General features: G+C 52.6%; 1 protein-coding gene across 6 annotated transcripts in view; it reads left to right on the top strand.

The window, feature by feature from the left end:
* usp25 (ubiquitin specific peptidase 25) overlaps positions 1-24,105 on the top strand; it is a 151,677-nt gene extending 127,572 nt beyond the window's left edge. For all 6 annotated transcript variants that reach the window (XM_078409739.1, XM_078409740.1, XM_078409741.1 and 3 more), the window contains 6 exons: positions 4,107-4,285; positions 5,664-5,742; positions 6,799-6,878; positions 17,772-17,895; positions 20,867-21,062; positions 23,076-24,105. In XM_078409739.1, coding sequence (XP_078265865.1) covers positions 4,107-4,285; positions 5,664-5,742; positions 6,799-6,878; positions 17,772-17,895; positions 20,867-21,062; positions 23,076-23,248 — 831 coding nt within the window. In that variant the 3' untranslated portion in view covers positions 23,249-24,105. The remainder of the gene's footprint in view (positions 1-4,106; positions 4,286-5,663; positions 5,743-6,798; positions 6,879-17,771; positions 17,896-20,866; positions 21,063-23,075) is intronic.
* The last annotated feature ends 1,762 nt before the right edge of the window (positions 24,106-25,867 follow it).

Consider the following 25,867-nt stretch of genomic DNA (forward strand, 5'->3'; position numbering starts at 1 on the left):
ACTCAGTTAAGGTAATATCTGTGGAAAGAAAAACAGAATTAATGTTTACGGTTGAACATTATTTGTCAGACTGTAAAATATAGAGAACAGGTTTACTTTAGTTTAAAGATACAGCGTGGAAACAGGCCCTTCGGCCCACTGAGGTGTATAAAACCAGGAGAGGAATAGATTGCCCAGAGTAGGTGAATTCGAGGACATAGGTTTAAGGTGAAGGGGAAAAGATTTAATAGGAATCTGAGGTGTAACTTTTTTACACAAAGGGTGGTGGGTGTATGGAACGAGCTGCTGAAGGAGGTAGTTGAGGCTGGGACCATCCCAGAGTTTAAGAAACAGTTGGACAGGTACATGGATAGGACAGGTTTGGAGGGATGTGGGTCAAACGCGGGCAGGTGGGACTAGTGTAGCTGGGACATGTTGGTCAGTTGGGCCGAAGGGCCTGTTTCCACGCTGTTTCATTCCATGCCGACCGTCAATCACCCATTCACACCAGTTCTATGTTATCCCACTTTCTCATCCACTCCCCCGATTGACCTCCAAACCCGCACGTCTTTGCAATGTCGGCGTAAACCCACGCTATCACGCGGAGAGCGTCCAAATAGCAGAATGAGAGGGAACTAAATTGGCAGCAACATAATATAAGCAGTATGTACAGGAAGGAACTGCAGGTGCTGGTTTACGCCGAAGATAGACACAAAATGCTGGAGTAATTCAGCGGGGCAGGCAGCATCTCTGGAGAGTAGGAATGGGTGACGTTTCGAAGGGTCGATTCGAGACCTTTCTTCGGGCTGAGAGTCAGGGGAGGGGTAAAGTGTGAAAACGACAGATCAAAGGAGACGATGATAAAGGAAATCTAGAATGGTTCATTGTTGGATAAGGGGAAAGTGACTAGGAGGCATACAAAGAGGAACATTAATCAGGAGGACAGTGAAATCAGTCGGGGAGCTAGGGTGGGGGAGGGACGAAGAGAGAGGGAAGAGCAAGGGCTATCTGAAGTTAGAGAAGTCAATGTTCATACCGCTGGGGTGTAAGCTGCCCAAGTGAAATATGAGGTGCTGTTCCTCCAATTTGCGCTGGGCCTCACTCTGACAATGGAGGAGGCCCAGGACAGAAAGGTCAGTGTGGGAGTGGGAGGGGGGGTGGGTGTTAAGGTGTTTAGCAACCGGGAGATCGCATAGGCCAAGGCGGACTGAGCGGAGGTGTTCAGCGAAACGATCGCCGAGCCTGCGCTTGGCCTCGCCGACGTACAGGAGTTGACACCCTGAAAGAGCGGATACAGTAGATGAGGTTGGAGGAGGTGCTTGTTCACTTGTGCTTCTACTGATGTCCACGGTGTGACTGACAGTGTTGGGCCCAGCTCATGACAAGGTGTGGGAGGCCATTTAAAACTGAGGTGAGAAAAAACCTTTTCACCCAGAGAGTTGTGAATTTGTGGAATTCTCTGCCACAGAGGGCAGTGGAGGCCGATTCACTGGATGAATCTAAAAGAGAGTTAGATAGAGCTCTAGGGGCTAGCGGAATCAAGGGATATGGGGAGACGGCAGGCACGGGTTACTGATTGTGGATGGTCAGCCATGATCACAATGAACATGATGCTGGCTCGAAGGGCCGAATGGCCTCCTCCTGCACCTATTTTCTATGTTTCTACGTGTACAACATCATACCCAACCTGCCTGCTGTGATAAAGATTTGCTATCACTTCGAGTAACCATATTGTTCAGACCCGTTCAAATCTTTCCCCCACGCCCTCCAATCTCAATTATATTACCAAGCCCCCTCAATCTGCTGTTTAAACAGTGCCCTCAAACCTTACACCTACAATTGAAAGCATCAAAACTGCTCATTAAGCCCGACTAGGCAATAATAGTACTTTAGCTTTTGTGTAGCTTGTCTCAAGTGCGGACCCAAATGTCTGGCTCCCGAATCTTCTCTGCACTCTAAACTTTTTAGTTTAGAGATACAGTGCGGAAACAGGCCCTTCGGCCCACCGGGTCCGGGCCGACCAGCGATCCCCACACATTAACACTATCCTACACCCACTTGGGACGATTTTTACATTTACCAAGCCAATTAACCTACATACCTGTACGGCTTTGGAGTGTGGGAGGAAACCGAAGATCTCGGAGAAAACCCACGCCGGTCACGGGGAGAACGTACAAACTCCGTACAGACACCCACCCATGGTCAGGATCGAACCTTAGTCTCCGGCGCTGCGTTCGCTGTAAGGCAGCAACTCTACCGCTGTGCAACTGTGACGCCAACATCTACTCCCTGAGCCGACCCGAAGAGGGATTAAGTTAACATAGAAACATAGAAAATAGGTGCAGGAGGAGGCCATTCGGCCCTTCGAGCCAGCACCGCCATTCAATGTGATCATGGCTGATCATTCTCAATCAGTACCCCGTTCCTGCCTTCTCCCCATACCCCCTGACTCGCTATCCTTAAGAGCTCTATCTAGCTCTCTCTTGAATGCATTCAGAGAATTGGCCTCCACTGCCTTCTGAGGCAGAGAATTCCACAGATTCACAACTCTCTGACTGAAAAAGTTTTTCCTCATCTCAGTTCTAAATGGCCTACCCCTTATTCTTAAACTGTGGCCCCTTGTTCTGGACTCCCCCAACATTGGGAACATGTTTCCTGCCTCTAACATGTCCAACCCCTTAATAATCTTATACGTTTCGATAAGATCTCCTCTCATCCTTCTAAATTCCAGTGTTGTTATGAAGGCCAACATGCCATTAGCTTTCTTCACTGCCTGCTGTACCTGCATGCTTACATATTCTAGAGTAACTCAGTGGGACAGGCAGGATCTTGGTTATGGTTAGGTGACCTTTTGGGTTGGGACCTTCTTCAGACTGATTGACCCATCTTCAATCGGTCTGAAGATAGGTCTCGACCCAAAACGTCACCTATCCATGTCCTCCAGAGATGCTGCCTGACCCGCTGAGTTACTCCAGCACTCTGTGAAACGTCACCTATCCACGTTCTCCAGAGATGCTGCCTGACCCGCTGAGTTACTCCAGCACTCTGTGTCCTTTTGTGTAAAACCAGCACCTGGAGCGCAGGAGGATGAGGGGTGATCTGAGAGAGGTATACCAAACCATGAGAGGAATAGATCGGGTAGATGCACAGAGTCCCTTGTCTAGAGTAGGGGAATCAAGAACCAGAGGACTGAGTTCAAGGTGAGGGGGGGGGGGGGGGGGAAGATTTATTAGGAATCTGAGGTGTAACTTTTCCACACAAAGGGTGGTGGGTGTATGGAACGAGCTGCCAGAGGAGGTAGTTGAGGCAGGGACTATGGAAACGTTTAAGAAACATTTAGATAGGCACATGGGTGGGACAGGTTTGGAGGAATAAGTGTTGGTCGGCGTGGGCAAGCTGGGCCAAAGGGCCTGTTTCCACACTGTGAATTTGTGTCTCTGTGTCTCTGTGACTCTGTGACTCTGTGTCTGTGACTCTGTGTCTCTGTGTCTCTGTGACTCTGTATCTCTGTGACTCTGTGACTCTGTGACTGAGTCTCTGTGTCTGTATCTCTGTGTCTCTGTGTCTCTGTGTCTCTGTGACTCTGTATCTCTGTGACTCTGTGTCTCTGTGACTCTGTGTCTCTGTGACTCTGTGTCTCTGTGACTCTGTGACTGAGTCTCTGTATCTCTGTGTCTGTATCTCTGTGTCTCTGTGTCTCTGTGTCTCTGTGACTCTGTGTCTCTGTGTCTCTGTGTCTCTGTGACTCTGTATCTCTGTGACTGTGACTGAGTCTCTGTGTCTGTATCTCTGTGTCTCTGTGACTCTGTATCTCTGTGTCTCTGTGTCTCTGTGTCTGTATCTCTGTGTCTCTGTGACTCTGTATCTCTGTGACTCTGTGACACTGTATCTCTGTGACTCTGTGACTCTGTATCTCTGTGTCTCTGTTACTCTGTGTCTCTGTGACTCTGTGTCTCTGTGACTCTGTGACTCTGTGTCTCTGTGTCTCTGTGTCTCTGTGTCTCTGTGACTCTGTGTCTCTGTGACTGTGACTCTGTGTCTCTGTGACTCTGTGACTCTGTATCTCTGTGACACTGTGACACTGTGACTTTCTGAACGCATGCCCGGTGTGCTTCATCTGCCTGCAGGCGTTCACTGCGGAGTATTCGCGCCTGGTCAGGCTGGCACAGGAGGACACCACCCTGGAAAATGACAACCGGCTGAAGCACGTGGTGGTCTACCTGCTCCACAACGAAGCACCGAAGAAGATCATCGAGAGGACCCTGCTCGAGCAGTTTGCCGATCGCAACCTCACGTTTGATGAAAGGTATTTTTTCAAAAGGTTTTTTTTCCGAGATACAGAGCGGGAACAGGCCCACGGGTCCACGCCGACCAGCAATCACTGCATCCACCAGCACTATCCTGCGCATTCCTCAGCTACTCGCTGTACCTCGGTAAACTAAACTAAACTAAACCAAACTAGGAACAATTTACAATTTACACAGAGCAATTAATCTACAAATCTTCGCGGCTTTGGAGTGTGGGAGGAAACCGGAGCGCCCGGAGAAAACCCACGCGCAGGTCACGGGGAGAATGTGCTGATCATTGTAGGTGAAATGGGGCGGTCACGGTGGCGCAGCGGCAGAGTTGCTGCCTCATTGCGCCAGAGACCCGGGTTCGATCCTGACCGCGGGTGCTGACTGTGTGGAGTTTGCACTTTCCCCACGAGACCACGTGGTTTTGCTCCGGGTGCTCCGGTTTCCTCCCACACTCCAAAGACGTGCACGTTTGTAGGTTAATTGGCTTCTGTAAATTGTCCCTAGTGTGTGTAGGATAGAACTAGTGTACGGGGTGATCGCTGGTCGGCGTGGACTCGGTGAGCCGAAGGGCCAGTTTACATGCTTTTATCTCTAAATGAAACATAATATTTACCACAGAGTAACTCAGCGGGACTGGCAGCATCTCTGGAGAGAAGGAATGGGTGACGTTTTGGCTCGAGACCCGTCTTAGACAATAGACAATAGACAATCGGTGCAGGAGTAGGCCATTCGGCCCTTCGAGCCAGCACCGCCATTCAATGTGATCATGGCTGATCATTCTCAATCAGTACCCCGTTCCTTCCTTCTCCCCATACCCCCTGACTCCGCTATCCTTAAGAGCTCTATCTAGCTCTCTCTTGAATGCATTCAGAGAATCGGTCTCCACTGCCTTCTGAGGCAGAGAATTCCACAGATTTACAACTCTCTGGGTGAAAAAGTATTTTCCTCATCTCCGTTCTAAACGGCCTACCCCTTATTCTTAAACTGCGGCCCCTGGTTCTGGACTCCCCCAACATTGGGAACATGGTTCCTGCCTCTAACGTGTCCAACCCCTTAATAATCTTATACGTTTCGATAAGATCCCCTCTCATCCTTCTAAATTCCACTGAAGAAAGTCTGAAGAAGGGTCTCGACCCGAAACGTCGCCCATTCCTTCTCCCCAGAGATGCCGCCTGTCCCGCTGAGTTACTCCAGCTTTTTTGTTCTTTATCTCCGGTTTAAACCAGCATCTGCAGACCCGTCCTACACATAATATTTGCCATGTTCGTCTGCATAACAGCGATCTGCCTTGTGATATCTTTGAGGCAGGGGTGTGTATAATTTCCCGTGGTGTTACCTGCCATTTTGATTTTGAGACTCACCCATTCCATGGTCGATGTGTTCCAGGTGCCGCAGTGTGATGAAGATTGCTCGGGCCAAGCTCGAGTTAATCAAACCCAAGGAGGTCAACATGGAGGAGTACGAGGTCAGTGTGTATTTGGTTACCGTATCTATACACTAAAACTCTCGTTTGTTTGTTTGTTTGTTCCTGAACTACAGCCAAAACGGTGCACGATAGCGTGACAATTTTAGGCCCACCTTACTCACCGTCGTCCCTTTGGCGCTAATGGAAGAGGTTTCATTGAAATCGGTGTTATATTTTTTAAGTTGTTCACATTTTAAGGTTTAAATCTAGAGGGGGAGGGGGGGATGAGGGGGATGGAGTGGGGGGAGGGAGGGAGGCAAAGGAGGGGAGGAGAGGAGGGGGGAAACAGGCCCTTCAGCCCACCGGGTCCGCACCGACCAGCGATCCCCGGACACTAACACTATCCTACACACACAAGGGGCCATTTTTATATTCACCAAGCCAATTAATAGACAATAGGTGCAGGAGTAGGCCATTCGGCCCTTTGGGCCAGCACCACCATTCAATGTGATCGTGGCTGAACCTACAAACCTGCGTGTCTTTGGAGCGTGGGAGGAAACCGAAGATCTCGGAGAAAACCCACGCAGGTCACGGGGAGAACGTACAAACTCCGTACAGACGGCGCCCGTAGTCGGGATCGAACCCGGGTCTCCGGCATTGCCTTCGCTGCAAGGCAGCAACTCTACCGCTGCGCCACCGTGATGTGACAAGCCACAGTGAAATTCTTTGCATGCATAGGTATGCAAATGGTAGCCACGTAAAGGGCGTTGACAAAGTTACAAATTCCCCCCCCAACGCCAGGTCCCCCTTTGTTCTTCCCCCCCTCCCTCACGGCGGTCCCCCACACTGGGTCCTCTTTCATTCCTTCTCTTGGCAGAGCGCGGCGTCCTCACTTCCACGTGTCCGTCCTCGTCCCTCAGTCGGCGCCATCATCGACCGCCGCACCGACCTCTCCAGACGCCACCGTGGCGCCGACCCCGGCCCCAGACTGGTATAAGGTTTCAGGGCTCCCATCGAAACGACGTTCATTGGTCAGTCGACTTAAGGGAAGTTGCAGGAGGCAACAGAACGTAACACCAAGTAACGCAACCTCCTCGTGTTCTGCTTTTGTTTCAGAGGTGGCATCGTGAGTACCGGAGGTTTCGAGAAACCACCGTCTGCATAATGATCGGCCTGGAGATGTTCCAGAAGAAATGGTAAGACAGTGATTATATCAGGCACAGCAAGTGCCGGGCTGTTGTAGTCCCAGCCTTAACTTACATGCTGTCCGAGCTGAGGCCCGGCTGGGCAGCAGCAGCACTGTCTACAGGCGATGACAGCCGTGAAGAATTGTAATGCCTCAATTGTGGGATTTCAAAAGCATGCTGACATATTTTCACAAAATACCTCTCATTGCATGGAGATGGTATCACGGCCCACTAATTACTGAAACTGAGCTGGGGGGGGGGGGGGTTTGTCCATTCTGAAAAATTAATCTGCAAGAAAGTTATAAACTTCGTGAACAGTGGACCCAACTTGGCACGTCCGATCGGCAGCTGTTTTGCAACTGAAATGTGAGCAAGTGCGATCGCTGAAAGTGCAAACTTTTATTTTCCTTTTTAACTAGTTTAGTTCAGAGAGACACAGCGCGGAAAAACAAGCCCTTTGGCCCACCGCGTGCGTCCGCGCTGAACAGCGATCCCCGCACACTGGCATCACCCTGCACACACTAGGGACAAAGGATGAGAGGGGATCTTATCGAAACGTATAAGATTATTAAGGGGTTGGACACGTTAGAGGCAGGAAACATGTTCCCAATGTTGGGGGAGTCCTGAACCAGGGGCCACACAGTTTAAGAATAAGGGGTCGGACATTTAGAACTGAGATGAGGAAAACTTTTTCAGTCAGAGAGTTGTGAATCTGTGGAATTCTCTGCCTCAGAAGGCAGTGGAGGCCAATTCTCTGAATGCATTCAAGAGAGAGCTGGATAGAGCTCTTAAGGATAGCGGAGTCAGGGGGGATGGGGAGAAGGCAGGAACGGGGTACTGATTGAGAATGATCAGCCATGATCACATTGAATGGCGGTGCTGGCTCGAAGGGCCGAATGGCCTCCTCCTGCACCTATTGTCTATTGTCTATTTACCATTTTTTAAAAACCGAAGCCAATTAACCTACAAACCCGCACGTCGCTGGAGTGTGGGGGGAAACTGGAGCGCCCGGAGAAAACCCACGCAGGTTCACGGGGAGAACGTGCAATCTCCGCATAGACGGCGCCCGTGGTCAGGATGGAACCCGGGTCTCCGGCGCTGCGAGGCAGCAACTCTACCGCTGCGCCACCGTGCTTAATCTGTCTTGGCCGATTGCGTGATCTGTTTTTAAGCAGAGAGTCATAACATTCGTGGCTTTGCATCAGCCCTGAAAAAAGTGCATCAGTTCCGATTTACTTTCTGTAAAATTAATTACTTGCCCCTGATCAAAATGGAAAAGCTGTATATTTGCTTCAAGCTAATGTACTTCCTCAGCACATTTAAGGCAGAAAAATGGGGAATTGCTGTTAACTGAAAATGATCTTGGAGTCACGTAACGAAATGAAGGATCTTGATCCGAAACGTCACCCATTCCTTCTCTCCAGAGATGCTGCCAGCATCTGCCCCAATGTTACTCCAGCAGTTTGTGTCTATCTTCGGTTTAAACCAGCATCTGCAGTTCCTTTCTACACAGGAGCCTCATTGAAACTTACAGGATAATGAAAGGCCTAGATAGAGTGGATGTGGAGAGGATGTTTCCACTGGTGGGAGAGTCTAGGCCCAGAGGTCATGACCTCAGAATTAAAGGGCGCTCTTTTAGAAAGGAGGTGAGGAGGAACTTCTTTAGTCAGAGGGCAGTTAATCTGTGGAACTCACTGCCACAGAGAGGGCTGTGGAGGCCAAGTCAGTGGATATTTTTAAGGCAGAGACAAAGACAAATTCTTGATTAGAACGAGTTTCAAGGGTTGTGGGGAGAAGGCAGGCAGCGCCCGTGGTCAGGATGGAACCCGGGTCTCCGGCGCTGTGAGGCAGCGACTCTACCCACCGTAAGTCCTGGAGCAGAGGGATCGTGGAGCGTGCAGATTGTTGGAGGTGACGTTCCACTTCATGGCACTTTGTACGACGGTGCGGATGAAGTTGGAGTTGGTGGTTAGCCCGGTTGGATTTACTATGCTGTGACACATCTGCAATGTTCCACGTTGTCTGCTGGATGTCACTGCTGCGGTTGTACTGGGATGGCAAGGCTGGAGGTGGGTGTGAGGCACATCTTCAGACCACAGCCAGGATGGGGTGTTCCACTCCCATAGCCTTGCCACATTCACTGCTCGCCTTGGGTCTTTATGCCATAGAGAACCCAGGTCAATGGGAATCACCATCTCACTGTCTCTGCCTCTCTCTTTAACGCTTTCCCTATTTCCCTCTCCTTATCTCTTTTTCTCTCGATCTCTATCTCCCTCTCTCTATCTCTTTCTCTTTATCTCTTCCTATTTCATTCTATCTCTTTCTTTCTTTGTCTACCTCTTTCTCGCGCTCTCTTTCTTTCCTTATCTCTCGCTCTATTGCTTTCTCTCCTGATCTCTTTCTGAGCTCCTCCATCTCTCCCACTCTCCCTCTCTACATCTCTCCATCTCTCCCCCTCTCTATCTCTTTCTACCCTTTATCTCTCTCTCTGTCTCTCTATTTCTATAAGTTTATCTGTCTTTTTTTCTCTCTATCTCTCTCTCTCTATATATATATATATATATATATATCTTTATATATATATCTTTATCTCTCTCTCTATATCCTTCTCGATATTAGCTCTATATCCTTTCTCTCTTTATATCCTTTCTCTCTCTCTTTATCCTTCTCTCTCTCTCTATCTCTATCTCTATATATCTCTCTCTCTCGCTCTATCTCTATATCCTCTCTCTCGCTCTCTCTCTCTCTATCTCTATCTCTATATCCTTCTCTCCCTCTCTCTATCTCTATATCCTTCTCACTCTCTCTCTCGCTCTCTCTCTCTATCTCTATATCCTTCTCTCTCGCTCCCTCTCTCTATCTCTATATCCTTCTCGCTCTCTCTCTATCTCTATACCCTTCTCTCTCTCTTGCTCTCTCTCTCTATCTCTATATCCTCGCTCTCTCTCTATCTCTATATCCTTCTCTCTCTCTCGCTCTCTCTCTCTATCTCTATATCCTTCTCTCTCTCTCTCGCTCTCTATCTCTATATCTCTCTCTATCTCTATATCCTTCTCACTCTCTCTCTCTCTCGCTCTCTCCCTATCTCTATATCCTTCTCACTCTCTCTCTCGCTCTCTCTCTATCTCTATATCCTTCTCTCTCTCTCTCGCTCTCTATCTCTATCTCTATATCCTTCTCACTCTCTCTCTCTCGCTCTCTCTCTATCTCTATATCCTTCTCTCTCTCTCTCGCTCTCTATCTCTATATCTCTCTCTATCTCTATATCCTTCTCTCTCTCTCGCTCTCTCTCCCTATCTCTATATCCTTCTCACTCTCTCTCTCTCTCTCGCTCTCTCCCTATCTCTATATCCTTCTCTCTCTCTCGCTCTCTCCCTATCTCTATATCCTTCTCACTCTCTCTCTCTCTCTCGCTCTCTCCCTATCTCTATATCCTTCTCTCTCTCTCGCTCTCTCCCTATCTCTATATCCTTCTCACTCTCTCTCTCTCTCTCGCTCTCTCCCTATCTCTATATCCTTCTCACTCTCTCTCTCTCTCTCGCTCTCTCTCTATCTCTATATCCTTCTCTCTCTCTCTCGCTCTCTATCTCTATATCTCTCCCTATCTCTATATCCTTCTCTCTCCCTCTCTCTCTCTCCCTCTCTCTCTCTCTCTCTCTCCCTCTCTCTCTCTCTCTCTCTCTCTCTCTCTCTCTCCCTCCCCCTCTCACACATTAGCATGAGGCTGGACACTGCGGTTCTCCACGCCTGTGTGAAGTTGCCCACCAATGCTGCCCCCACCTTGCCTTGGCCGTCTGCAGTGACGGCCGTCCCCGTTGTCAGGGACCGAGCGGGGAACGATCTTGAGCCCTCCGTCCTGCGCGACTTCCCGTCCGTCCACCGGTGACTGAATGTGACAGCGCTCCAGGGCATATTTACATGGCAATGCACGGCTCTGGAACAAGGTTCAAATACAGCTCAGTGCTGCTGCAGAGAGCCGCCACTGTTCCCCGGTCACACCTATCGCTGGGCAAGTGCGAGGAGTCTCGGCCCGGTTTCTAATGGGCACCAACTCTCGATCCCAGACTCATCATAATTTGCGTAAATTGGTTATTAAAGTAACTCGCTCATAATGCATCTGTCGTTCCCCATCCAGACTTCCAATAAACCTTTTTTCCTTATTTCTTCTGCCCATTGTCACCATTGTCACCGTTGTAGTTTTACAACTTCAAACCTTTTCTCGCTTAATATTTCTTTCCGGTCTTTCGCCTGTTTCCTTGACCTTAATAGCGGAGTCAGGGGGTATGGGGAGAAGGCAGGAACGGGGTACTGATTGAGAATGATCAGCCACGATCACATTGAATGGCGGTGCGTACAGGCTCGAAGGGCCGAATGGCCTCCTCCTGCACCTATTGTATATTGATGCTTTACATCTGTGTCATCCCTCAGGTTCTCGGCCATGCTCCTTGTTCCCTCTCTCCTCTAAGCAGCGATTCAAATAAGTGTCCGAGTTGCCGGTGAGCCTGGCGTGGGACTAGTTGGCGACGTCCTCTCTTCCCTCTGTCTGGGGGGACCTGAATTATGCAGCGCCAGCATTTACCAGCCTGGTTTAGTCTGCCCCGCGACAAGACAGCTCAGCTCGCAGGGGGTTTTACGTTGCGCCTGGGTATTTGCGTCGCGAAACGTTGGCCTTTTCCAGCTCGGCCTGCCGGGGGGCTCGAGTGTTTTTAGAAGCGAAAACCGGACGACCGCTGTGAGAAGGAATTCAAGCTCGGCCTCCCTCCCTCCCTCCCTCCTTCATCCTGCCCGCCCGCCAGCCCGATCTCCCAGTTCTGAGAAACGTCCCTGAACATTTTGACAGCTGCCGACCGTGTTTGATGTGTTACAGAGGCCCACACAGTTCAGCCTTCCACCCAGAGACGGGGGCTTTACATGTCTGCACCTTCCCCGTCCCCCCCCTCAAAACCCCCTCACTCTCCCTCCCTCCCTCACTCTCCCTCCCTCCCTCACTCTCCCTCCCTCCCTCACCCTCCCTCCCTCCCTCACTCTCCCTCCCTCCCTCCCTCCCTCCCTCCCTCGCTCTCCCTCACTCTCCCTCTCTCTCCCTCCCTCCCTTCCAGAACCAGGGGCCACAGTTTAAGAATAAGGGGTGGGCCATTTAGAACGGAGATGAGGAAAAACTTTTTCAGTCAGAGAGTTGTGAATCTGTGGAATTCTCTGCCTCAGAAGGCAGTGGAGGCCAAGTCTCTGAATGCATTCAAGAGAGAGCTAGATAGAGCTCTTAAGGATAGCGGAGTCAGGGGGTATGGGGAGAAGGCAGGAACGGGGTACTGTTTTGGAATGATCAGCCATGATCACATTGAATGGCGGTGCTGGCTCGAAGGGCCGAATGGCCTCCTCCTGCATCTATTGTCTATTGTCCCTCGCTCTCCCTCTCCACCCTTCACTCTCCCCCCTCTCTCCTTACCCCACTCTCTCCCTCCCTCGCCCTCCCTCCCTCACTCTCCCTCCCTCCCTCCCTCCCTCGTCCTCTCTCCCTTGCTCCCTCTCCATCCGTCTCCCTCCATCCCTCTCCCTCCCTTGCTCTTCGCTCTCCCCCTCTCCTTTCCACGCTCTCTCCCTCACTCACTCTCCCTCCTTCCCTCCATTGCTCTCCCTCTCCGTCCATCCCTCTCCCTCCCTTGCTCTCTCTCGCTCTCCCCCCTCTCTCCTTTCCTCATTCACTCCCTCCCTCGCTCTCTCTCTCCCTCCCTCTCTCTCCCTCACCCCCCTCAATCCCTCTCCGTCCATCCCTCTCCATCCCTTGCCATTCCTCGCTCTCCGCCCTCTCTCCTCACCTCGCTCTCTCCCTCCCTCCCTCCCTTCCTCCCCCTCCCTCACGCAACGAAAAGCTTTTCACTGTACCTCGGTACACGTGACAATAAACCAAAGTAAACTAGAGTAGGTGTCAGATGCAGCCCTGCACCTGAACAGCAGGGGTTTGCCGATCAGGACTCAGGGGTGGGGGTGTGTATCATCTTCAGTAGGCCGGACTTCAGGGGCCAAGCCTGAAGTTATTTTCGCAAGCTCGGCACTTTGGAAATCATTTCAAAGTAGAAATCTGGATTGCATCTCTGACTCTGTTCCCACAACCAGCCCTGTGTGTATTCACAGCTGTCAAGTGTATCCAGCGAAGATTTTTTACAGATGATGGCTTGGCCCGTTTGGAGAATGAAAGAACCCAGCCATCAATGGAGGCTCTTGTTCCAGTTGTCCCTCCCCTGGTTCTTATTGCACTGGCTACGGTTGTTTTTGGCTGCCAGAACCTGACTTCGAACGCCTGTCTTTATCGGCTGCAAGGCCCAGCAGAGGCAACCTGTTCGCCCTTGAGAGGTGTGCCGTGCTTTAACCTGATGTCTTCTACCATTAGGGTTGCCAAACTGCCCCGTATTAGCCGGCACATCCCGGACATTGGGCTAAATTGGTTTGTCCCGTACGGGACCGCCCTTGTCCCGTATTAGGCCCTGGGGGGGGGGGGCGCTGTAGGACCGGACACTGTAGGTCCAGACAGTGTAGGCCCGGGGGCCGCTGTGGGCCCGGACAGTGTAGGCCCGGAGGCCCAGGCACCGCCTGACGGAGGTTGCATAGCAACCCGCCTCCCGGTCCGGGCGGCCGCCATTGGTGGAGCGTGAGCACGTGGCCGCTGGCTGGGTGAGGTCGCGCGGGGCGGTGACGACACCTTTTGTCCCGTATTTGGGAGTGAGAAAGTTGGCAACCGTCAATGCATTGGTGGGGTCGGGTGGAGATGGGCGGTATTGTCACCGAAAGGCAGAGAGAGAGACGGAAAGTGGACACGCAATATGCCTGAGTCACTCAGCTGGGACTGGCAGCATCTCTGGAGAGAAGGAACGGGTGACGTTTCGGGTCGAGACCCTTCTTCAGACTCAGTAACTTATATCTACATCATATCTATATCTCTAAATGACTGTCTATATCTCTCATTTTTCCTTCCCCTTCTTGTGACCCATTCCTTCTCTCCAGAGATGCCGCCTGTCCCGCTGAGTTACTCCAGCATTTTGTGTCTATTTTCGGTGTAAACCAGCATCTGCAGTTCCTTCCTATAAGTGGAGCTGATTTATCTACCCCTGTTCCTCTCTAGTTAGGTGCTATTTTCTTATGATGAATGTTTGATAACGTACGATGAGCTTTTGTCGGCACTGGGCCTGTACTTTCCCGAGTTTAGACGGACGAGGGGGGACCTCATTGAAACTTACCGAATAGTGAAAGGCCTGGATAGAGTGGATATGGAGTGGGAGGAGGGTCTAGGACCAGAGGCCACAGCCTCAGAACAAAAGGACGCACCTTTGGAAAGGAGATGAGGAGGAATTTCGAGACCCTTGATCAAACGACCATGGAGAATAGACACAAAGTGCTGGAGTAACTCGGCGGCTCAATAGGCAATAGACAATGGGTGCAGGAGTAGGCCATTCGGCCCTTCGAGCCAGCACCGCCATTCAATGTGATAATTGCTGATCATTCTCAATCAGTACCCCGTTCCTGCCTTCTCCCCATACCCCCTGACTCCACTATCCTTAAGAGCTCTATCTACCTCTCTCTTCAATGCATTCAGAGAATTGGCCTCCACTGCCTTCTGAGGCAGAGAATTCCACAGATTCACAACTCTCGGACTGAATTTTTTTTTTCTCATCTCTGTTCTAAATGGCCTACCCCTTATTCTTAAACTGTGGCCCCTTGTTCTGGACTCCCCCAACATTGGGAACATGTTTCCTGCCTCTAACGTGCCCAACCCCTTAATAATCTTATACATTTCGATAAGATCCCCTCTCATCCTTCTAAATTCCAGTGTGTACAAGCCTAGCCGATCCAGTCAGGCAGCCTCTCTGGAGGGAAAGGGGGGGTAGTCTGATGTAGCGTTTCGACCCGAAACGTCACCTAATTCCCTTCCCTCCAGAGATGCTGCCTGACCCGCTGACTTGCTCCAGCACTTTGTGTCTATTCTCGCCCGGAGAATACCCCCGTGATCACAAGGGAGAACGTGCAAACTCCACACAGGCAGCTCCCCAAGTCGGGATCGAACCCTGGACTCTGGGCGCTGCGAGGCAGCGTCTCTACCCGCTGAGCGACAACCGGGCTCAAGGTTGAAACTCGTTGAAGAAAATAAACCTCACTGATGTCTGAGCGATTTTGTGGGAAATACTGAGAAGGCACTTGTCATATGACGGATTATCTTTGGCACTTTATTGAAGGAAATATTCCTGGTGCTTCTCAGAAAAAAGGTTGTGTCGTGACATTGTGCAGAAGCGTTATAATTGGGTTGTAAAATTTATTTTCCTTGAGAGGTGAGCTGGGGAATGTGACACGTTGCTGGCAAATAGGCAGCTTCTTGCTTCATGCTGCGAGCTTTGGCTATGAGACGATTTAGCCATCGAGTCATAGTTAGGGTTGCCAACTGTCCCATATTAGCCGCAACATCCCGTATTTTGGGTTAAATTGGTTTGCCCCTCAAGGATCCGCCCTTGTCCCGTATTAGGCCCGGATGGCACTGCAGGCCTGGACACTGTAGCCCAGGGACCACTGTAGGCCCAGACGGTGCTGCAGGCCCGGACACTGTAGGCCCGGGGGGCACTGTAGGCCTGGACAGTGTAGGCCCGGACAGTGTAGGCCCGGAGGCCCGGGCGCTGCCTAACGGAGGATGTGTAGCAACCCGCCTCCCAGGCTGGGCGGCCGCCATTGTTGGCTGGGTGAGGTCACGTGGGGCGCGGGACGGTGACGTCACCCTTTGTCCCTTATTTGGGAGTGAGGAAGTTGGCAAGCCTAGTCATAGTGCATCCAGGCCCTTCGGCCCAACTCTTCCATGCCGACCAAGATGCCCCAGCTACACTCGTCCCACCTGCCCGTGTTTGGCCCATATCCCTCTAAATCTTTCCTATCCATGTACTTGCCCGAATCTCTTTTAAATATTGTAGGGGGTATTAGCTCCAGGGGGAGGTTGGACAGTCTTGGATTGCTTTCTCATGAACACTGGAGGTCCTGGGGTGACCTGATGGAACCCAATATTGTTTTGTGGACCTTGGACTTTTTTTTAATCTGTATTTTTAGTTTAGTTTATATCAGAGGCACAGCGTGGAAACAGGCCCTTCGGCCCACCGAGTCCGTGCCGACCAGCGATCACCCCGTACACTAGAACTGTCCTACGCGCGAGGGTCAATTTACAATCTTTATCGAAGCCAATTTACCGACAGACCTGCACGTCATTGTAATGTGGGACGAAACCGGAGCACCCGGAGAAAACCCACGCCGTCACAGGGAGAGCGTACAACCTCCGTACAGACAGCGTCCGTAGTCAGGATCGAACCCGGGTCTCTGGCGCTGTGAGGCAGCAACTCTACCGCTGCCCCACCATGCCACCCCCTCTACCTGTTATACTCAACCATGGATTTGCTTATGTATATATTGAGTGTCTTCGGCGCACATGACAGGAATAAATCACTACCAATGATGAGTCGGAAAGAACTGCAGGTGCTGGTTTACACCGAAGGCAGACACAAAATGCTGGAGTAACTCAGCGGGGCAGGCAGCATCTCTGGAGAGAAGGAAGGGGGGACGCTTTGAATAGAGCGGATGTGGAGAGGGTTTCCACCAGTGGGAGAGTCTAGGACCAGAGGCCACAGCCTCAGAATAAAAGGACGTAGCTTTAGCAAGGAGATGAGGAGGAGTTTCAAGACCCTTCGTCAAACTACCACCGAAGATGGACACAAAATGCTGGAGTATCTCAGTGGGTCAGGCAGCATCTGTGGAGAAAAATCGTTCAGAATTAAAGGGCGCTCTTTTAGAAAGGAGGTGAGGAGGAACTTCTTTAGTCAGGCGGTAGTTAATCTGTGGAACTCATTGCCGCAGAGGGCTGTGGAGGCCAAGGCAGTGGGTATTTTTAAGGCAGAGATAGATAAATTCTTGATTAGAACGGGTGTCAAGGGTTACGGGGAGAAGGCAGGAGAATGGGATTGGGAGGCAGAGATCAGCCTTGATTGAATGGCGGAATGGATTCGATGGGCCGAATGGCCTAATTTCAACTCCTATAACTTGTGAACTTGTGAAAAGGAGTACTCTGGTGAAGGGTCTCAATAGACAATAGGAGCAGGAGGAGGCCATTCGGCCCTTCGAGCCATCACCGCCATTCAATGTGATCATGGCTGATCATTCTCAATCAGTACCCCGTTCCTGATTCTCAACCAGTACCCCGTTCTCCCCATACCCCCTGACTCCGCTATCCTTAAGAGCTCTATCCAGCTCTCTCTTGAATGCATTCAGAGAATCGGCCTCCACTGCCTTCTGAGGCAGAGAATTCCACAGATTCACAACTCTCTGACTGAAAAAGTTTTTCCTCATCTCTGTTCTAAATGGCCTACCCCTTATTCTTTAACTGTGGCCCCTGGTTCTGGACTCCCCCAACATTGGGAACATGTTTCCTGCCTCTAACGTGTCCAACCCCTTAATAATCTTATACGTTTCGATAAGATCCCCTCTCATCCTTCTAAATTCCAGTGGATACAAGCCTAGTCGCTCCAGTCTTTCAACATATGATAGTCCCGCCATTCCTGGAATTAACCTGGTGAACCTACGCTGCACGCCCCCAATAGCAAGAATCGCCCGAAACGTCACCCACTCCTCTCCAGAGATCCTGCCTGTCCCGCTGAGTTACTCCAGCATTTTGTGCCTACGAATAATGAATTCCTTTCAGTGTTGCTGGTCGTGACCTGTAAGGGGGTTCCAGACTTGGATCCAACGATAATAAAGCTTTTCCCCCCCCCCGCTCTGTGCAGGCCTGGAGGAGTTCTTGGAGATATCTCCACTTATCTCGAAGTTGCAGGAACATTTCTTGCTGCCGCGTAAAGTAACGAGGACCTTTCCAATTTTGTTTTCCAGCTACAGTGAAGCTTTGATTTACCTTATCCACGCCTACCAACACAACAAAGAGCTCCTGTCCAAAGGCATGTACCGGGGGCATGACGAGGAGCTGATGTCACACTACAGGCGAGAGTGCTTGCTTGTAAGTAGAACCTCTCAGCAACATTGAAGGGCGGCACGGTGGCGCAGCGGTAGAGTCGATGCCTGACAGCGCCAAGGGCCCGTCTTCGATCCTAACCACGGGCGCTTGTCATAGAGTCACTGAGTGGTACAGCGTGAGCAGCTTTAAATACCTGGGAGTCCACATCAAAGAGGATCTGACATGGACAACACACATTGCCGCACTGGTGGGTAAAGGCAAGGCAGCGCCTTTACCACCTCAGACAGCTGAGGAAATTCAGAGTGTCTCTGAGGATCCTTCATTGCTTCTACTCTGGGGCTGTAGAGAGCATCCTGTCCGGCAACATCACAGTCTGGTTTGGGAACAGCTCTGCCCAGGACAGGAAGGCCCTGCGGAGAGTAGTGCGTTCGGCAGAACGCACCATGGTAACTACACTCGTCCCCCTGCAGGACCTATACATCAGGAGGTGCAGATTCAGAGCCAGCAACATTATGGGGGACCCCTGCCACCCCAGTAACGGACTGTTCCAGCTGCTACGGTCAGGCAAACGCCTCCGCTGTCACGCTGTGAAAACGGAGAGGATAAGACGGAGTTTCTTCCCACAGGCCATCAGGACTGTTAACGTTTATAACTCCAGGGTCTTCTCTGTGTTAACTTTTATTTATATGCTGTAACTGTGATTCTTTTTTGTGCACAATCCGCAGGCATTGCCACTTTCATTTCACTGCACATCGTGTATGTGTACGTGACAAATAAACTTGACTTGGCTTGAAACAGGCCCTTCGGCCCAACCCGCCCACACCGGCCAACAATGTCCCAGCTACCCTAGTCCCACTTGCCTGCGCTTGGTCCATATCCCTCCAAACCTGTCCCTATCCACGTACCTGTCCAACTGAAACATATAAGATTATTAAGGGGTTGGATACGTTAGAGGCAGGAAACATGTTCCCAATGTTGGGGGAGTCCAGAACAAGGGGTCACAGTTTAAGAATAAGGGGTAGGCCATTTAGAACGGAGATGAGGAAAAACCTTTTCAGTCAGAGAGTTGTAAATCTGCGGAATTCTCTGCCTCAGAAGGCAGTGGAGGCCAATTCTCCAAATGCATTCAAGAGAGAGCTAGATAGAGCTCTTAAGGATAGCGGAGTCAGGGGGTATGGGGAGAAGGCAGGAACCGGGTACTGATTGAGAATGATCAGCCATGATCACATTGAATGGCGGTGCTGGCTCGAAGGGCCGAATGGCCTACTCCTGCACCTATTGTCTATTGTTTCTTAGACGATGGGATAGTCCCAGCCTCAACTACCTCCTCTGGCAGCTCGTTCCATACACCCACCACCCTCTGTGTGAAAAAGTTACCCCTCGGATTCCTGTTAAATCTTTTCCCCTTCACCTTGAACCTATGTCCTCTGGTCCTCGATTCCCCTACTCTGGGTAAAAGACTCTGTGCATCTACCCGATCTATTCCTCCCATGATTTTGTACGCCTCTATAAGATCTCCCCTCATCCTCCTGCGCTCCATGGAATAGAGACCCAGCCTGCTCAACCTCTCCCTGTAGCTCACACCCTCTAGTCCTGGCAACATCCTCGTAAATCTTTTCTGAACCCTTTCAAGCTTGACAATATCTTTCCTACAACACGGTGCCCAGAACTGAACACAATATTCTAAATGCGGCCTCACCAACGTCTTATACAACTACAACATGACCTCCCAACTTCTATACTCAAGTACGGAGCGTGTACGGAGTTTGTACGTTCTCCCCGTGACCTGCGTGGGTTTCCTCCGGGTGCTCCGGTTTCCTCTCCCACATCCCAAAGACCTGCGGGTTTGTTGGTTAATTCTGTAAATTGTCACTAGTGTGTAGGGATAAAACTAGTGTAGGAAAGAACTGCAGGCGCTGGTTTAAATTGAAGGTGGACACAAAATGCTGGAGTAACTCAGCAGGACGTGCGTGCAGGGCGTGCAGCGTAGGTTCACTTGGTTAATTCCCGGAATGGCGGGACTGTCGTATGTTGAAAGGCTGGAGCAATTAGGCTTGTATACACTGGAATTTAGAAGGATGAGGGGGGATCTTATTGAAACATATAAGATAATTAGGGGATTGGACACATTAGAGGCAGGAAACATGTTCCCAATGTTGGGGGAGTCCAGAACAAGGGGCCACAGTTTAAGAATAAGGGGTAGGCCATTTAGAACGGAGATGAGGAAGAACTTTTTCAGTCAGAGAGTGGTGAAGGTGTGGAATTCTCTGCCTCAGAAGGCAGTGGAGGCCAGTTCATTGGATGCTTTCAAGAGAGAGCTGGATAGAGCTCTTAAGGATAGCGGAGTGAGGGGGTATGGGGAGAAGGCAGGAACGGGGTACTGATTGAGAGTGATCAGCCATGATCGCATTGAATGGCGGTGCTGGCTCGAAGGGCTGAATGGCCTACTCCTGCACCTATTGTCTATTGTCTATTGACAGGCAGCATCTCTGGAGAGAAGGAATGGGTGACGTTTCGGGTCAAGACCCTTCTTCAGACTGATAGGATTTTGTTTCGTTTATTGTCACGTGCACTGAGGTACATTGAAAAGCTTTAGTTGCGTTCTGACCAGTCAGCGGAAAGACAATACTTGATTACAATCGATCAATTTACAGTGTATAGATACATGGTAAGGGAATAACGTTTAGTGCACGGTAAAGCCAGCAAAGTCCGATCAAGGATAGTCCGAGGGTCACCAATGGGGTAGATCGTAGTTCAGCACTGCTCTCTGGTTGTGGTAAAATTGGTCTCGACATGAAACGTCACCAATTCTTTCTCTCCAGAGATGCTGCCTGACCTGCTGAGTTACTCCGGCATTTTGTGATGCCTTCGATTACCAGCATCCGCAGTTATTTTCCTGCGCTCACATAACAATGATCGCTCAACTTTAAAAACACTTTTGTAAAGTTGGTCAAGGTTCTCCCTGGTTTGGTAGACCGTTGAAGGCTCTGTGACGCACTCTCTTTCTCAATAGAAACTCAACGAGCACGCGGCATCCCTCTTTGAGTCGGGCGATGGGCAAGAAGTGGAAGAAGGACTGGCCACCATGAACGAGTTGGTGGTGCCCTGCCTCCCCTTGCTGTTGGTGGACGAGAGGGAGGAGAAGGACATTGTGGCAGTGGAGGACATGAGGAACCGTTGGTGTTCCTACCTGGGGCAGGAGATGGAACGTAAGTGTTCATGCACTCACACGTTCTAGCAGCGGGATGAGGCCATTCGGCCCATCGAGGGTCTGGTCTCTAGCGCTGTGAGGCAGTAACTGACAGTGGGCAGCAGGGCGGTCACGACGGCGCAGCGGTAGAGTTGCCGCCTTACAGCGAATGCAGCGCCGGAGACCCGGGTTCCATCCCGACTACGGGCGCCGTCTACGGAGTTTGTACGTTCTCCCCGTGACCTGCGTGGGTTCCTCCCACACTCCAAAGACGTGCAGGTCTGTAGGTTAATTGGCTTGGTAAATGTAAAAGAAAATTGTCCCTAGTGGGTGTAGGACAGTGTTAGTGTGCGGGGATCGCTGGTCGGCGCGGACCCGGTGGGCCGAAAGGCCTGTTTCCGCGCTGTGTCTCTAAATCTAACTCTGCCGCTCCGCCACTGTGCTGCCTGAAAGACACATTTGTAAAGCAGCATCTGTGGTTCCACAGGGGCATTATTCGTTCTGGAGATCCCTTCACAAAGGTGATGAGTGTGATCAGAACGGGGCATCAGTCGTCGGAGCAGACGTAGGCCATTCGGCCCATCGAGTCCACGCCGCCATTCAATCAAGGCTGACCTATCTTTCCCTCTCAACCCCATTCTCCTGCCTTCTCCCCATCACCCCTGACACCCGTACTGATCAAGAATCTGCCAATCTCCGCCTTACAAAATATCCATTGACTCGGCCTCCACTGCCTTCTGTGGCAATGAACTCTCTGGGTGAAAACGTTTTTCCTCATCTCAGTCCTAAATGGCCTACCCCTTATTCTTAAACTGTGACCCCTGGTTCTGGACTCCCCCCAACATCGGGAACATTTTCCCTGCATCTAACCTGTCCACTCCTTTAAGAATTTTACATGTTTGATAAGATTCCCTCTCATCCTTCTAAATTCCAGTGAATACAAGCCCAGTCAACCCATTCTTTCATCATATGTCAGACCCACCATCCCGGGAATTAACCTGGTGAACCTGCGCTGCACTCCCTCAATAGCAATAATGTCCTTCCTCAAATTAGGAGACCAAAATTGCACACAGTACACCAGGTGCGGTCTCACCAGGGCCCTGTACAACTGCAGAAGGACCTCCTTGCTCCTAAACTTAAATCCTCTCGCAATGAAGGCCAACATGCCATTAGCTTTCTTCACTGCCTGCTGTACCTGCATGCTTACTTTCAGTGACTGATGTACAAGCACACCTAGGTCTCGTTGCACCTCCCCTTTTCCTAATCCTAATCCATTCAGATAATAACCTGCCTTCCTGTTCTTGCCACCAAAGTGGATAACCTCACATTTATCCACATTATACTACATCTGCCATGCATCTGCCCACTCACCCAACCTATCCAAGTCACCCTGCAGCCTCACAGCATCCTCCTCGCAGCTCACACTGCCACCCAGCTTTGTGTCATCCGCAAACTTGGAGATGTTACATTTACTTCGCTCGTCTAAATCGTTAATATATATTTTAAACAACCGGGGTCCCAGCACCGAGCCTTGCGGCACCCCACTAGTCACTGCCTGCCATTCTGAAAAGGACCCGTTAATTCCTACTCTTTGCTTCCTGTCTGCCAACCAGTTCTCTGTCCATGTCAGTAACCTACCCCCAATACCATGTGCTCTAATTCTGCCCACTAATCTCTTGCGTGGGACCTTGTCAAAGGCATTTTGAAAGTCCAGGATGCACCACATCCACTGGCTCACCCTTATCCATTCTACTTGTTACATCCTCCCGCTGAGTTACTCCGGCATTTTGTGTCAACCTACAAACCCGCACGTTTTTGGAGTGTGGGAGGAAACCGGAGCACCCAGAGAAAACCCACGCGGGTCACGGGGGGGAGTACAACCTCCGTACAGACAAGCACCCGGGATCGAACCCGGGGGCTCTGGCGGCGCGAGGCGGCAACTCTACCGCCGCGCCACCGTGCCGTGGCGCTAATTACCGCGAAATAATAATAATTTCTCTTTTTTGTTTTTTACATTTTATTTTTTTGGCAGCCAACCTGCAGGAGAAGCTGACCGACTTCCTGCCAAAGCTGCTGGACTGCTCGACGGAGATCAAAGCTTTCTGCGAACCGCCAAGGCTCCCTTCCTTCTCCACGCACGAACTGTGTGAGCGCTACGCCCGCGTGATGGTCTCTCTCAGTCGAACGCCCGCTGACGGCAGATGAAAAGAAACGGCCGCGACTAAAAAATCTCCTCCCTCCATTACGTTTTCTCGGAGCGCTCCGCCAACGAACGAGGACCTTCCCCCTCCCCCCTCCCCCCCTTCTGTTTTGTTTGCGATTTTCACTTTTCGTTCCGAAAAAATATACAGCCCCTGCCTTCCTGTGGCGGGGGTTTGCTTGCTGCTATGAGTTTTAGCCCCCCCCCCCCGTTTTTACAGAATAAAAATAATTGAGTTGCAAACCGCGCCGCCGCCACTGCGAACCTTTTTACCGCTGTTACTGACATTGGACGAAAGCCCACGTGCATGAAGCTCGCGATGCAGCTCGACGCCACGCAGGGTGACGCACGAGCAAGAGGGAGGAAGCAAGAATCCACAGCGTTCAAGTTAAGAGCGTCGAACCTTCCGAAACAGGAAAGAGAGAGACAACAACTCTCTCTCTCTCTCTCTCTCTCTCTCTCTCTCTCGCAATCCTCAATGTCCGCTAGGTTTCTGTTACGGAGTTAACACAACACGCGCTACCAAGTACCAGGGTCTCTCTCACCCGCTGAATCTGACCTTTCCCAGCTATACCTTTACGACAGAGGGAGTAAACAGGAGGTTTAGGTTCCGCCCTTATAGTCCCATTCCCCCCCCCCCCCTTCCCCCTCCTCCAGATAATGGCTTCGTGACGCTTGAGAAGGAACTGAAAGAAGAACGTTTTATTTATGGCTATCTTTAGATGTAATGGTGAACCCTCTGCTATTTTGTGTGATGCATTTTTTTCCCCTCCCCCCCCCACCCCCCCCCAAGATATTTTTGTTAGTTTCCATTTGAAAATAAGATTCTAGGCCGCTTTGGATACTCTGGGATAATGTTGTAACAGAGCAAGAAATAAAATCCTGCTCTTTGTCAAGGTTCTTTGAACGTTAGCGATGCGGGCGGACTCACAGCGACGCGGGCGGGCGGACTCACAGCGGGCGGGCTCACAGCAACGCGGGCGGACTCACAGCGGCGCGGGCGGGCGGACTCACAGCGGCGCGGGCGGGCGGACTCAGCGGCGCGGGCGGACTCACAGCGGCACGGGCGGGCGGACTCAGAGACGCGGGCGGGCTGACTCAAAGCGGCGCGGGCGGACTCACAGCGACGCGGGCGGGCGGACTCACAGCGGCGCGGGCGGACTCACAGCGGCGTGGGCGGGCGGACTCACAGCGGCGCGGGCGGGCGGACTCACAGCGGCGCGGGCGGGCGGACTCACAGTGGCGCGGGCGGACTCAGCGGCACGGGCGGGCGGACTCACAGCGGCGCGGGCGGGCGGACTCACAGCGGCGCGGGCGGGCAGACTCACAGCGGCACGGGCGGGCGGACTCACAGCGGCGCGGGCGGGGGGACTCACAGCGGCGCGGGCGGACTCACAGCGGCACGGGCAGGGGGACTCACAGCGGCACGGGCGGGGGGACTCACAGCGGCACGGGCGGGCGGACTCACAGCGACGTGGGCGGGCGGACTCACAGCGACGCGGGCGGGCGGACTCACAGCGGCACGGGCGGGCGGACTCACAGCGGCGCGGGCGGACTCACAGTGGCACGGGCGGGGGGACTCACAGCGGCACGGGCGGGGGGACTCACAGCGGCACGGGCGGACTCACAGCGGCACGGGCGGACTCACAGCGGCACGGGCAGGGGGACTCACAGCGGCACGGGCGGGCGGACTCACAGCGGCGCGGGCGGACTCACAGCGGCACGGGCGGGGGGACTCACAGCGGCACGGGCGGGCGGACTCACAGCGGCGCAGGCGGACTCACAGCGGCACGGGCGGGCGGACTCACAGCGGCGCGGGCGGGCGGACTCACAGTGGCGCGGGCGGGCGGACTCACAGCGGCACGGGCGGACTCACCGGCACGGGCGGACTCACAGCGGCACGGGCGGGGGGACTCACAGCGGCACGGGCGGGCGGACTCACAGCGGCGCGGGCGGACTCACAGTGGCACGGGCGGGGGGACTCACAGCGGCACGGGCGGGGGGACTCACAGCGGCACGGGCGGACTCACAGCGGCACGGGCGGACTCACAGCGGCACGGGCAGGGGGACTCACAGCGGCACGGGCGGGCGGACTCACAGCGGCGCGGGCGGACTCACAGCGGCACGGGCGGGGGGACTCACAGCGGCACGGGCGGGCGGACTCACAGCGGCGCAGGCGGACTCACAGCGGCACGGGCGGGCGGACTCACAGCGGCGCGGGCGGGCGGACTCACAGTGGCGCGGGCGGGCGGACTCACAGCGGCACGGGCGGACTCACCGGCACGGGCGGACTCACAGCGGCACGGGCGGGGGGACTCACAGCGGCACGGGCGGGCGGACTCACAGCGGCGCGGGCGGACTCACAGTGGCACGGGCGGGGGGACTCACAGCGGCACGGGCGGGGGGACTCACAGCGGCACGGGCGGACTCACAGCGGCACGGGCGGACTCACAGCGGCACGGGCAGGGGGACTCACAGCGGCACGGGCGGGCGGACTCACAGCGGCGCGGGCGGACTCACAGCGGCACGGGCGGGGGGACTCACAGCGGCACGGGCGGGCGGACTCACAGCGGCGCGGGCGGACTCACAGCGACGCGGGCGGGCGGACTCACAGCGGCACGGGC

Source organism: Rhinoraja longicauda, chromosome 12 (genome assembly GCF_053455715.1).
Source record: "Rhinoraja longicauda isolate Sanriku21f chromosome 12, sRhiLon1.1, whole genome shotgun sequence".
NCBI lineage: Eukaryota > Metazoa > Chordata > Chondrichthyes > Rajiformes > Arhynchobatidae > Rhinoraja > Rhinoraja longicauda.